The sequence below is a fragment of the Mustela putorius genome, unplaced genomic scaffold, assembly GCF_011764305.1.
Source record: "Mustela putorius furo isolate JIRA1106 unplaced genomic scaffold, ASM1176430v1.1 tig00537227_pilon_pilon_pilon, whole genome shotgun sequence".
Classification (NCBI taxonomy): Eukaryota; Metazoa; Chordata; class Mammalia; order Carnivora; family Mustelidae; genus Mustela; species Mustela putorius.
In genome coordinates, this window is record NW_025422368.1 from 35,759,815 (window position 1) to 35,773,709 (window position 13,895).

General features: G+C 35.4%; 1 protein-coding gene across 2 annotated transcripts in view; it reads left to right on the top strand.

Moving 5' to 3' along the window:
* The window catches only part of LRP6 (LDL receptor related protein 6), a 169,520-nt gene that overhangs the window by 100,589 nt on the left and 55,036 nt on the right, over positions 1-13,895 (top strand). For both annotated transcript variants that reach the window (XM_045073353.1, XM_045073354.1), the window contains exons 8-10: positions 9,872-10,088; positions 10,648-10,937; positions 12,224-12,450. In XM_045073353.1, the coding sequence (XP_044929288.1) occupies positions 9,872-10,088; positions 10,648-10,937; positions 12,224-12,450 (734 nt within the window). The remainder of the gene's footprint in view (positions 1-9,871; positions 10,089-10,647; positions 10,938-12,223; positions 12,451-13,895) is intronic.

A 13,895-nucleotide genomic window follows, 5' to 3' on the forward strand; every position in this document is an offset into this window, starting at 1 on the left:
TTTTAGGAGAAAAAAAGAATGGAATTCCAATTTCCTGATTCCTAATACAGTACTTTTTGTGTTGTGCTCCATTGCCTCTTTTTTAGACTATTCATTTTGAGATAATTTCAGACTCAGTATTTGCAATACTAGATCTCTCACCCAGTTTTCATTCTACATACTTACAGAACAATTATCAGCACTAGGAATTTAACATTGATGCGATTTCCATTATTCCTATTATATTTATTGATTGGAATTTTCCTGTGAGAAAGAGCTATTCCCTCTCTATTCAGCTTGTCATATGTATATTAATATGGAACCATGGATATTTATTGTTTAAAATTGTAGAATATTATAAGGTTATATTCCATTATTATTGTTGCAAATATTATCCCAGAATTGGAATTAGTAGCCCCTTCGACTTGATACCTGTGACCTTTTCACGAGCCTCCATCTCCTTTTTTTAATTGTGGTTTAAAAAAAAAAATCGTATGAAATCTTCCATAACCACCTTTAGGCAGAGAGAAGAGTAGTGCTAATTATGTGCATGTTGTTGTGCAACACAATCTCTAGAATTTTTGATCTTGCAAAACTGAAATTCTGTCAACTTCCTTTTCCCCCCTGTCCCGGCAACCATCATTTTTTAATCTAAGAGTTTGACTTCTTTAGATACCTAAAGTGGGATCATATAGTATTATCTCTTAGTTTGCTGACTTATTTTACTTAGCGTAACATCCTCATAGTTTCTCCATTTTGTAGCATATAACAGGATTCTCTTCTTAAAGGCCAAATAATATTTTATTTTATGTATGCACCGTTTTTCTTGATCTGTTCATCCATCAGATAAAGGATATAAAGGATGGTTCCTCCTTTTGGGTGTTACACGTAGTGCTTCAGTGAACATGGATGTGCAAATAAGTATCCCTTTGAGATCCTGTTTTCAGTTCTTTTAGATATATACCCAGAAGTGGGATTGTGGATCATGTGGTGATTCTGTTTTTAGTTTTTCAAGGAACCTCCCTTATTTTAAAGCACTTTCTAGAACAATAATATATTCAATTTTATCTTACATTTCTCTTTCCTCAGCCCTGGACTCAACTATTACTCTAAGGAGCCATAGTTCTATTTAATGAAGAATAGTATCTTTTTTTTTTTTTTAAGATTTTATTTATTCCTTTGAGAGAGAGAGCACAAGCAGGGGGATAGGCAGAGGGAGAGGGAGAAGCAGGCTCCCTGTGCAGCAGGGAGGCTCAATCCCATGGGGCTCAATCCCAGGACCCTGGGATCATGACCTGAGCCGAAGGCAGACTCTCAACCATCTGAGCCACTGAAGAATAGTATTTAAAAACCACTATCTGGGGAGTGACTGGCTGGCTCATTTGGAAGAGCATGCAGCTCTTGATCTCAGGATCTTGAGTTTGAGCCTCACATTGGGTGGAGAGATTACTTTAAAAAAAAATTAAAAAAAAATATATATGAACATAAGGCATGCTCACTGGTACTGGAGTACTTTGCCTTTGAGTAATAAGCTGTTGACTATTATTTCTACTCAGACTCCAAGTTGAATTTATTTTAGTTGTGCTTGAAGAGAATGAAAGGAAAGGGAGCAGTTTTCCCTAGTTAAAATGTTTATGTTTTCCCGCATTAGAGGTTTTTTTTTTGAAGACCTTAGGACAGTGGGACTCTCAGAAATGTCTCATGAAATAGTTGAGTATAATTGACCAGGGCGGTGTTGTATTCATCATAATGATGCCTTGAATTGAAAATCTCTTCTTAATTTCTAGTTTTCCTGGGTAATTTTGGTTTTAGAAAGCTTTGGTCACCGTAGCAATTCTTAGCTCTATCTGTAAAAGAGCATAATAACTGCAGCCATTTAATGCTCTAAGCATGACTCCTTGAAAAAATAAAACTACTCAATCAACTATGGTATTTTCTCTTTTCACATTAAAATTCACTTGTATTTACTGAGACATAGTAAGTCTTGAACTAGGTTAAAAGGCTTTAAAGGACTGTGATTGCCCTTATGCTCTCTTACCAAGGTACATGGCATCTCTTTACTTCCCCTGCTAGTTCCAAAGCATTTCTCTTTACTTGTTACCCCAGTGACCTCCTGAATGATTGAATTGTTCTTTCCATGTGTATATATTCCATTTTTAAAATACCATTTCTGTGGAATTATACTTTATACCCTATTGTTATCAGTTAGCCTCCAATGAGATCTACTGTCTCTTTATATGTAAATATTAATTCACTACTTGCATTGGATATGGCTGGAACATTAGAAGAGGAATGGTTCATTGTGAGCATAATTTAGGTTTTTCCTTTAGGATGTCATAGTATTCGCACTGTAGCTCATTTTATGATAGGTGCCTGGTTGTCCTGTTGTCATCTATTTCTTGAACGTGTCTAATCAAGTGAAGTTGCATAGCAACAACTTTGGTAGTAGACTGGCTGCATTCCAAAATTTCATGGGTAGTCCTGTCTTGACATTTAATAAGCTGATGAAACTGCTCAAAAAACCAGATGTGATATCCATAGAAGATTTGCTGTTACCTCCTTTCTGTGGAGATATTCTGGTTAACCCACATCTATTTCCTGTTGTACTCTATATTCTCAGTGTGGTTTGTAATATTTGGGAATGCCTCAGAATAGTTTAATCCCTACCACAATGTGGTTGAAGCAGTTAAAACCACTGGAGACTCCGGTTCAGATTTGGAGGTAGATTTCAGAAGTGACAGAAGCCTAATGTCAGTTTAACTAATTAAACCACTCTGAGGTAATACAGCAAAGCACACCCTCAGAAGCTGCCAGAAGATTTAATTAGTGTTGGCTCGACTTTTAAAGCACAAGGGTAATCTTTTGGAATTGCTTAAAATGGTTCATTTGTTCTGGGTTCAGAATGTACAAGCAAGCTTTAACCAGGATTTGTGTTGTTATTTTAGACATAAGGGGCTTAAAATCATATTTACAAACCTAATAACCTGTCCAAAACGGTTACTTGTTGGGTATGATAAATGTAATAGTGCTTTTCTTTGAGATAAAGCAACGTGTTGTTTTTCACTGTGTTGCTTCTGCCCAGTAGAGATTGTGTGGCTGGTAAAAGAAAAATATTTAGGGGAAAAGCCATTTTCTAAAGAAGTGTCACATCTGCAGAAGTAATGGGAGGAAACAAGAGTTCGGAAAGTCATCATTGGACTCTGTGTAAAGGGGAATATATGGTCTTTAGATGTAAGGTCTCACAATCAGGTTTTTTAAGTTGTTGATCCCTTAATCTCTTCAGAGGATTCTTATAATTGCTTTCCACATCATAACAAAAATGATAACAGCATTTGTTAATGATAGCTATTATTATTATTATTATTATTATTCAGGAGCCCTTGGACTTGGACCTTATCTTTCCTCCCTTCTTTTTTTTTTTTTAATTATGAAAAATTTCATACATGTGGTAAAACAGAGTAAAGATTCTCACGAACTGTCAGCTTTAGCCATTATTAGTAGTACCTGGTCAATCTAGAATACTCTCTTAGTGGGCGGGTCAAGGAGATGGCAGATATAGATTATCTTTATTAATATAACTGTGGTTGTAATATTTAAATGTTGGGATAGCTTAAAAGAAATGAAAGAATCAAGACTTTGTCCTTATTCTTACAAATCTCAGCTAATGTTGAAATTTAAACTTTCAAATATGATAAAAACTGGGGAAAAAAAGCATTTTATTAATTTTTTCCCATCAGAAATAATTTTTAAAAAATAATTTTAATCTGTATTAGAATTAAATAGAGCATAGCTGAAGAGGGAGGAAAGACCAAATGGAAGACCCTTAATTGTTTGTGGCTTTACTGAGCCTGAAGGGTATATGGAAGCCTCGTCACAGGCAGGTGTGAGAGAGGACAGAGATGTCCTCTTGAGATCTCTTATGGATATCTAAAAAAGGAGTACATTAATTTTGTTGTACACTGTGTAGTCACCACCATGAAATTCTAATACTGCACAGTCCCTTTTGGTAGCCAGTGGCCACATACATCTGTGGAGTACTCAGAAAGTGGCTACTCTAACTAGAGGGGCTTGAAGTGCAAAATACATATATGAAGAAGGTCTTGTATGAAAGAAACATAAGAGTCTCAATATATTTTTAAGTATTGATTACATGTTGAAATAAAAATATTTTGGATATGTTGGATTAGATAAAAAACAGTATGTACAGTAAAAAATTAATTTTAGCTGTTCCTTTTTACTTTTTAAAATCTGGCTACTACAAAATTTAAAATTAGACACGTTACTCACATTTGCGGCTTAAATATTTCTCTTGGGCAGCACTGTTCTAGACTTGACCCTGCTGTAAAAGCTACGGCAGACAACAGGAAGATAGGAAATTAAGGCAAACAGTGTGCTGCTTATAAAATTACATTAAAAAATCTTTAGCTCATCTTAATTACATTGTTTAATTGGAAGTAGATGTGATAGATACAGCTTTAATGTGCACTTTATTTATTCCCTCCCACCATACCCCTTTCTATGTTGGGGGGAAAACTTCTGGTTTTTGCTTTTAAAGTGAAAGAATGATTAGTTAAAAGGGACTAGTGCTGTAGCAGGTAAAGCTACAAAATCCTTAGTAGTGGCTTTTAGGGAACTATATTTGAGTTCCTGGCCACTGTGCTAATCTGAAGATCTTTGTAAGGCCTTTATTACCATTTATTGCTCAACAGATGTTTCTAAAAACTTTTTAATATGTCCTTTGCTCATTTTTCTTCTTCCTGAGACCCTGGCTTGCACTTAGAGCAGCATTAGCCCTGATCCGTACACCAGTTCTGACAAGGGCCTAGACCAAAGCATTTCTAGCTCTCAAAACTAAGTTATTTCTGCTAATTTATTTGGTGGAAAACCTGACCTGAAGCAACGTAAGGCTATCTGGAGTCTTCATTTATCCAATTTTGCGGGAATATGTATATGTTTTGCTGCACAAAATATTCACATTTGGCAACTAAGTGCTACCCTGGACCCAGGCAGAGGTGATGTGCTATGTGCATTGTGTTCACCTTTGTAAATACCACAAAAAATCCGTATTCAGAAATAAGGCTAGCCTTAAGACTTTCGGATAAGAGATTTTGGACCTCCATTACCACCCCACAATAAATGAAAATATTTTATTAACCATAATTATGTACTGAAAATGTTTATTTTTAGCACAATCAGAACACAGTGACAGAGGTAAATGAGGTCTTCCTGAAATAGAATTTTGTCATATCACCCTCCTTTAAGTGCTCTCAGAAGTATCATGTTTTCTCTAGTTCTGATCCTGGAATTTCATACCTGCCGTAGGATGGTATCTGCCTAATGTTGTCTCCTTTGAGTCCCTTTAATGTTTTTTCTGCCTCAGTGCATTTCTTTCAAAGTCAGTCACACAAGGCATCTTTGACTGTGTCTTAACATGTGTTATTTCTTTTATGTTCTGGAAAATCCTTTTCTCTTTCTCTTTGTCAAAATTCTTCTAATTCTTCAAGATGGATTCAAGCTCCTACTATTTTGTATACTTTTTCCTGATAAGCTACAGGCCAGAGAGGTGTATATGTGTATGATTTTAATGTAAATATAGTTTATCACCTCAACTAAATTGTAATACCTTTGCTAGAAGAGGCCCTTTTAATTAACTTTTGAGCATTCAGCATGATATCTTTCATGGTGATTCGCATTCATTAGATATGTTTGTCAGTGTTTGATTTGGGGCTGGGGGAGTGGAGTGAGGATCTGGTAGAGCAGCAAAAGTATATGTATTCTAATTACCAAATTGTTTGTTCATTTTGGCTTACTGTTTTAGTCAACATATGTCTAAGTAGATAAGCGAACAATCCATTTGGGGGCTGGAAATGGGAATAAGGCTGCATGCCTACAGTTCTCCACTGGTTTCCAGGACATAGAAAGGGTCTATATTGTTTTTATTCTTCAGTTTAACGGTATGTGGTTGTTTTGGTCTTTTATTTCCACATATTCTTTTATATTACTGTATCAGCTTTTATTTTGAAGTACTGTATTTTAATAAATCCATTACAGCTATTTAAACATAGCTATATTTGGGGCGCCTGGGTGTCTCAGTGGTTAAGCCTCTGCCTTCGGCTCAGGTCATGATCTCAGGGTCCTGGGATCGAGTCCCACATTGGGCTGTCTGCTCGGTGGAGAGCCTGCTTCCTTCTCTCTCTTTCTCTCTCTCTGCCTGCCTCTCTGCCTACTTGTGATCTCTGTCAAATAAATAAAATCTTTAAAAAAAAAAAACAACATAGCTATATTTACCTCAAGGGACTAAAGCATTTTATTAAAATAATCTTAAAGGGCAAGAACTAACATTTGCTGAGCATCTACATATCCAGTACTATGCTATATATTTAATACTATTCTCTTTAATCTTAAATAATTCAGTGATTTAAGTTCTTTTCCTGTTTTACTTGTGAGGAATTGCCTAGCGGTACCTAGTGAATGATAGAGCTTATATTTGAAATCTCAGTCTATCTAGTTGTGCCAAAACTAGCAAACTAATGTTTGCTAATGATTGGAGATTTGTAGAGAGTGGGAGCATAGAGAGTAACTGCTAAATAGAAGATGCTTAATTGTGTAAGCTAAAAGGATCTTTGGGAATTGTGCTTTTGTTATTTTTCTTACTGTGAGTTTTGGTTTCATTCTTTGCCCATTATCCGGATCATACTAAAGCTGCCATCTTTTAAGTTGTTCGTTTATCAAAATGAACAAATAGAAACATGGCAGGCTAAAACAACTGAAAGGAGAAAGAGTTGGTTGACCCTATAATGTTTCTGGAGGAAAAGTTTAAATTCTGTCTTTAAAAGAGGTTCAGTATTAGGCATTTAGTGTAGCCTTTAGATCCGCAAGTAAATTTTAAAAGAAAGGCCAGTATTTGGGCATAGTACAGCAAAATTAGTATTAATTTGTTAAATGTAAGATAATGCAGAATAATTGTTAAAGATAATACTGAAACTAGGAATAAAATCAAGTCAGACATGTTTTAATATATCATAAGCTTATAAGAAATTAGTATTTAGAGTGTTACAGTGCATGATATTTAGTACTATGTGTTAGACACTCTCTGATGGGATGATGAACTCTGTTTAACAGAGAACAGAAGTTCCCTGTTAAGTATATGACATTTTAGATGAGGTAGATGTACATCTTCCAGGAGATGCAGTTGAAGATAACTGAAACTTAGATTAGAACTTAACATATTTCTTATTTTTTTTTAACATAAGATAATAGTAGAAGCTATAAGATTTGATAGGCTTTGAAAGATGATTTGCAAAGAAGAATTCAGGAAGCCTTGGAAAGTATCCAACCAGGTTTGAAAAAGGAAGGGGAACTAGTAAAACGAAGAGATAAAAAGCCATGATGGCTATAGGAAAAGAGATAAGATCACATGGTGCCTTGAAAATCTGATGTATAGTTTCAGTGGGGGTTAAGCGTATCAAATGTTTAAAAAAAAAAGTAAAAGAGTACAAGAACTGAGAAAAGCAAGGAAGGAGTCATTGACCATTTCTAGTAGATTTATTTCATCTGAGTCATAGATTCGAAGTCAGTTGTAGAGTTAAGGGAATGAGTGGTAAGAGGTGGAGGCAGCTGTTACAGATCACATTCAAAGAATATGGCAGTAAAAACACAATCATTCAACTTTTAAATCGTGTCTTTCTAAGTTGGTGGAAATTGTGTTGTGATAAAGGCAGAAAAAAAGGATCCTGTGGAGAGGGAATCTGGGAAGGAAGGAAATAGTACTGAGAGGAAGTTCTTATAAGGGGCTTAGAGGAAGATGCTGGAGGTCAAGAAATAATCTCTGTATTAGGATGCAGATAAAAATAGAGTTTTTTAAAAAAATTTCCCTACCTAAAATAAAGGCATTTCTATTGTATGTCTAATAAAGGAAAGATTTTCACTCTGATCATAGTTTCCAGACAGTAATACGGTGTGGCCAGAAATTCTTTCTTGGAGCTCTGCTTTTAGGAGGGATCAGGAATGTATTCATTCTCCAAAAATAAAGAGTAGTATGGATTTAAAATTTTTACATGGATTTACAATTTGGGCAAGAATACCTTTCATTCATTCAAATGGCTAAGCTGTAGGATCTAAGGATAAGAATTTACATAAATTTTCATTTTCAGGAAGGTTTCCTGAGTGTCTTAGGAAGTTATCTCCTTTTAAAAAATTATTTAACAAATATTTATGAGTTCTTTGCCAGACTAATAATAGAAGTGGTGGACACATAAGTGGATGAATTAGTTTCCTGCTATTTTAGAAGTTATATTTTAGGTAGATATGTAAACACATTATTGACCCTTTTTCTTTGCTTAGTCTTTTCTGCTTTTAAATACCAAAGTAATTTTAAGATATAACATAGACATAAAGTATGTCCACGAATGATCTGTTGCAAGAAAATATGAATGTAAAAAATCTAGACTCATGTCTCAAGGAGAAATTATTAATTTTAAACAGTATTTAATGTAGGAATTGGATTAGTGTTTATTAATTCTTTTAAACTATATTTTTTCTTATAGAAAACATTCTGTTTAAATACAGATTTATACAGCTGGCTTAATAGAAGTCCTCTTGTATTTGATATGAACAGATAAACATTCATTTAATATAATCTCTTCTATCAGGTATAACTGAAATATTTATTTATACATACAAGTGAAAATATAAGGATATAGCACAATTTTGCTCACTCAGTTTTTAAGTACTTTGTTTCCAAGGTTGGGCTCTTCTTGGAAGGTCAGCAAGAATTTTAAAATTTTAAAGAGGAGAGATAAAGATAACATCTGGTTGTCATTCCATTTAGGCAGTCACGGTATTGACTTACAGGGATTATTTCCTACTGATTTTATGGAAAAAAAAATTCATACTTGCGTAAAAGATTGGGATACTATTTTTAGGAGGGGGATGCAGAAATTTCTTGCATGTACTTGTTTTTAGTACCAGAATAACATTTCTAAAAGCTAGTTTGCCTGGCACACAGGCCACTTTAATGGTAGAAGTGGTCTCAGCTGGGGACTAGCTAGTTGATGCTTTAGAAGACTTGCTCCATCTTTTAGAACCAAAGATTAGTACATGGAGCTAGAATGTCAGGGACAGAAAAGATGCCTTTGCCACTTTTAGGGAAATTGTTGACCTTTATAATGAGAGTGTCAGAATGAATTTAATAATATTGCTACCTAGGGTAGTTGGAAAGAGTAGGTACATGCTAGTTACTTGAAACTTAGTTCCAGAGATTTATAAATTCCGGATGCATTACAGTTATAATCTGAGGAGACTGAGAGATGTATTGAGAGCCCTTTTATCTGTGGACTTTCAAAAAAACTTTAAACAAAAAACAGTGATCAAAAACAGCAGTATAGTAAGCGGAAGGAGTCCTAAAAAATATACTATGTTTCCAAGCTGTGTGATCTTATATGAATTTGAGTTTCCTGCAGAGTAAAAAGATAAAACTCTCAGGAAAAATAAGATGTTATAGAACAAAATATGTAATAAAATAATGTATACAAAGGTACATTATAAAAACAAATGTACAAGCAAATTTAAGGTAATTGTATTTTATTTTTAATTTTTACATAGTTACTTAATGGAAGAGATACATACTAAGCTAATATTGTCAGAATTTGTAGAAGGAAGGATAATAAGAGATTGGAGAAATAGAGATAAAATATGAGCTTACACTGAGTATTTGAAATCATTCTTATTAAATTAGCATGTTGTCCTTTTGTGAAAGAAGGCATTGTAATAGGAATGACCAAGATGACACTTTTCAGTGTTGATACAGCAAGCAGTTGGATTTGTTATTTTTGTATACATTTTAAGAATAAGTACACATCTTTAGTTCTTGTCTTTAAACTTAAATTTGAAGGTTATGAATACTGATGGCACTGGGAGAAGAGTACTAGTAGAAGACAAAATTCCTCACATATTTGGGTTTACCTTGTTGGGTGACTATGTTTACTGGACTGACTGGCAGAGGCGTAGCATTGAAAGAGTACACAAACGAAGTGCAGAGAGGGAAATCATCATCGACCAGCTTCCTGACCTCATGGGCCTAAAGGCCACAAATGTTCATCGAATCATTGGTAAGTAATTCCAAAATTCTCTCAGAAATGAAAACCAGGAATGAGAAAAATACAGAGTTAAGCAGCACTGTAAATTGTTGATGTTTTTTGGAATATAGAAATCATCTGTTCTTTTTTAAGCAGGAATAGGCCTTTTAAATGTAGACTTAGTACTCAAAATATAGTACATAAGCCCATTTCTGACTTGGGCCAGTGCACCAGTCCTTAAGCTGTGTGGTGGGACCCTGCTCCTAGGAGGTCACCATATTGATGCTAACTTAATGTGGACAGCAGACTAGCATAGTGCATGCACTACAGCCCAACTCCTGGGGTCAAGTGTTCCTCCTGCCTCAGCCTCCTTAGTAGGTGGGACTACAAGCCTGTGCAACTGCACTGGCCTTTTATTCCCTGTTAATCTTCATAGTGTTTATTTATGAGATTAGAATTGAAAGTATATTTGGGAGCAGATATAAATCATGTCTTTGTGATCCACATGCCCAGTCATTTTCAAATGAAAATATGTTGATTGTGTCAATGTATTTGTCCTTCTGTGCCCCTTTATAATTAATACATCTTTTAGGTTCCAACCCCTGCGCTGAGGAAAATGGGGGATGTAGCCATCTTTGCCTCTATAGGCCTCAGGGCCTCCGCTGTGCCTGCCCCATTGGCTTTGAACTCATCAGTGACATGAAGACCTGCATTGTCCCAGAGGCTTTCCTTTTGTTTTCACGGAGGGCAGATATCAGGCGAATTTCTTTGGAAACTAACAATAATAATGTGGCTATTCCTCTTACTGGTGTCAAAGAAGCTTCTGCTTTGGATTTTGATGTAACAGACAACCGCATTTACTGGACAGATATATCACTCAAGGTTAGTCAAAAGAATTGGAATGTTAAAACTGAAGACAAGGAGGAAGAGCTTTAAAATGTCTGAGTCTTCGTGCTATGATCCCTCTCTCTCATTGCTTAGTAGGCAGAATGCAACCAAAGCCCTTAACTTTTTAAAAGAAGTCAAGGCCAAGGTCCATTCAGTTTTAATTGTCTTTTTTTTTTTTTTTTAATATAAGATGCTTTGCTTGACTTCCTCTGTTTTGTTCCATTTGAGGATAATGAGTGACATTTTCTACAGATAAAGAGTAAGCAGTTATATAAATGGCTGATAGAAGCTTGACTCTTAATTTATTTTAAATAAAATTTGGTAGTCTGTCTCAGGTAGAAAACTCCAATTATGAGTTAATATATATATATATACCTTTATTTTCTTTTTCCTAAAATAAGTATTGAAAAGCATACTTAGTCAGTAAGAAGGAAGAGCTCCTGACCAGAAAATCTGGAGAATAGCTTTTGCTTCTTCTAGATAGTCCTGGGCTTATTTCAGATAACTTATATAAAATTTGTCTAATATGCAAAAATCATGGGGTATTGGAGCCAGAGTTGAAATCTAATGGAATTCAGTAAAATCTATTAATTGAGTGAATGAATGAAGTAAATAAATACATTTGGCTTGTATTGTATGGCCTTCTACGTTTCCTCATCTTGAAAATAGAGATAATGCCTATCTCGCAGGGCCATTTTGAGGGTTAAATGAGAAAAATATGTATACAAAGTACTTAAGGTAGTGCTTGTCGAGAAGTAGCAGCTATTATTAATAACTTGAATTATGCTTTTGAGTTTGGGGGGGGATTCAGAATTACAGTGGTAATAATGTGATAATAATGTGATAATGGTTAATACATCTTATATAAGATTGCTGAGATTTTTTCAGATGGACACAATGACATGACATACTCTCAAGAACCCTCAGGAAGCTGACTACCAGTTATGAGTCTACAACATTCTGGTCTTATCTTTTTACTTGATTACTAATAGATTTTAAAAGCAAAGTCATTCTGCTGTCTTACTAGAATAAATTTTTGATCCTTAAGAATTATAAAATTTTCTCCCTGGCTTGATAGTAAAACTTGAGGTCACAGTTGCATTTGTTAGAGGTTGACATCAGGTTTTTTCTGTTCTTGTAAAATATGTGAATTATATTAAGAAACTATGCCTCTGGCTCTTCTGGATCCTCCCACCCAACAAAAACCAAAACAAACATTCTTTCTGGATGGTGTTTTGTACTTAAGCCATGTGACTTTGTTGTTAATCTTATTTTTGCAGACCATCAGCAGAGCCTTTATGAATGGCAGTGCACTGGAACACGTGGTAGAATTCGGCTTAGATTATCCAGAAGGCATGGCAGTAGACTGGCTTGGGAAGAACTTGTACTGGGCAGACACAGGAACAAATCGAATTGAAGTGTCAAAGTTGGATGGGCAGCACCGACAGGTTTTGGTGTGGAAAGACTTAGATAGCCCCAGAGCTCTTGCATTGGACCCTGCTGAAGGGTAAACAGATTTTATGTATGCATTCTTTGCAACTATGTTGCACATAGCTCAACTATGGATTGTATTTTTGATGTCTTAAGTAATGCTGATTAGGAATCTAATAACTAAACCACGGGCTGGCTTTATTTTAAAACCCTTTAGTTAAGGGGTGCCTGGGTGGCTGAGTCAGGTAACATCCAGCTCTTGATTTTGGCTCAGGTTGTAATCTCAGGGTCTTTAGATTGAACACAGAGCCCCGGTTTTGGCTCTGCGTTCAGAATGGAGTCTGCTTGAGATTCACTCTCTCCCTTTCCCACTGCTTGTACTTGCACTCGCTTTCTCTCTCTCTCTCAAATAAATAAAATCTTTAAGATCCATTAGTTGAGATTTCACTGATTTAGAATAAATTACTCACTAGATTTTGCACTTGTCATTATTAACATTAGGTAGAGAAAGAGTAGTGAAATGGATTAGTATTTAAATATTACCAATCATACTTACATGCTAATAAACAACCTTTTTGAAGGTATCAACTTTGCATTCGCTTACCCCCTCTCTCAAGTTAAACCAGATTCCAAAACCCACTGAAATAAGGCCATATACTAAGAAATAGTTGCATTTTAAAAAGCTCCATTTTAGAATAGTCATTAATTCAAAATGGTCAATTAGTTTGATCACTGTTATAAGCTTAGAGAACTTTGATATTAAATAGTAAACTTTTCAATTAATGGTAAGTTTTTTATTTACAATATGATATATTTTTCAAGGATAGGTGATCCTCTTAAGTGATTTAGCAAGTTTAAAAAAGCCAACAGCTAAGAAATCTGGAATTTGAAGAATAATTCCACATTTATGTATTTTATTTATTTTAAAGATTTTATTTATTTGTCCGAGAGAGCATGTGCACGTGAACGCACACAAGCAGGGGGAGCGGCAGGCAGGGAGAGCAGCAGACTCCCTGCTGAGCAAGGAGTCTGATGTAGGACTCGATCCCAGGACCCTGGGATCATGACCTGAGCTTGAGGTAGACGTTTTACTGACTGGGCCACCCAGGCATCCCAGTAATTCCACTTTTAAAAGCAGAAGTTAACAATGTGAACATACAAGCGTAGTTTCCTTGAAATAACATTAATCGTGTTATTAGCTCATTACCATCTGGTTAGAAGGCCATAGCAAAGTAGTTGTGTGTGCTGACATGTTGTGATTGGATTATGGGGATCTTTACTCTAAGCATTAGTTACCAGACAGATAGATTTAATAGCTGGGACTAAGGACTTCTAGTTTACGTGGCTGCTGGCAACCATGACATTTCTCTCTCAGTTGTTCCGCCTTCCTTCTTGTGTGCATGTGCCTGTCAGCTGACAAGTGCAAATACAAACAAAGCCCAGGACTAACTTTAATTTTCAGAAAGGCATGTTCATGCGTTGCTATCAAGTCAGCCATCAGCTGACAGGCTGAGAAGTGAA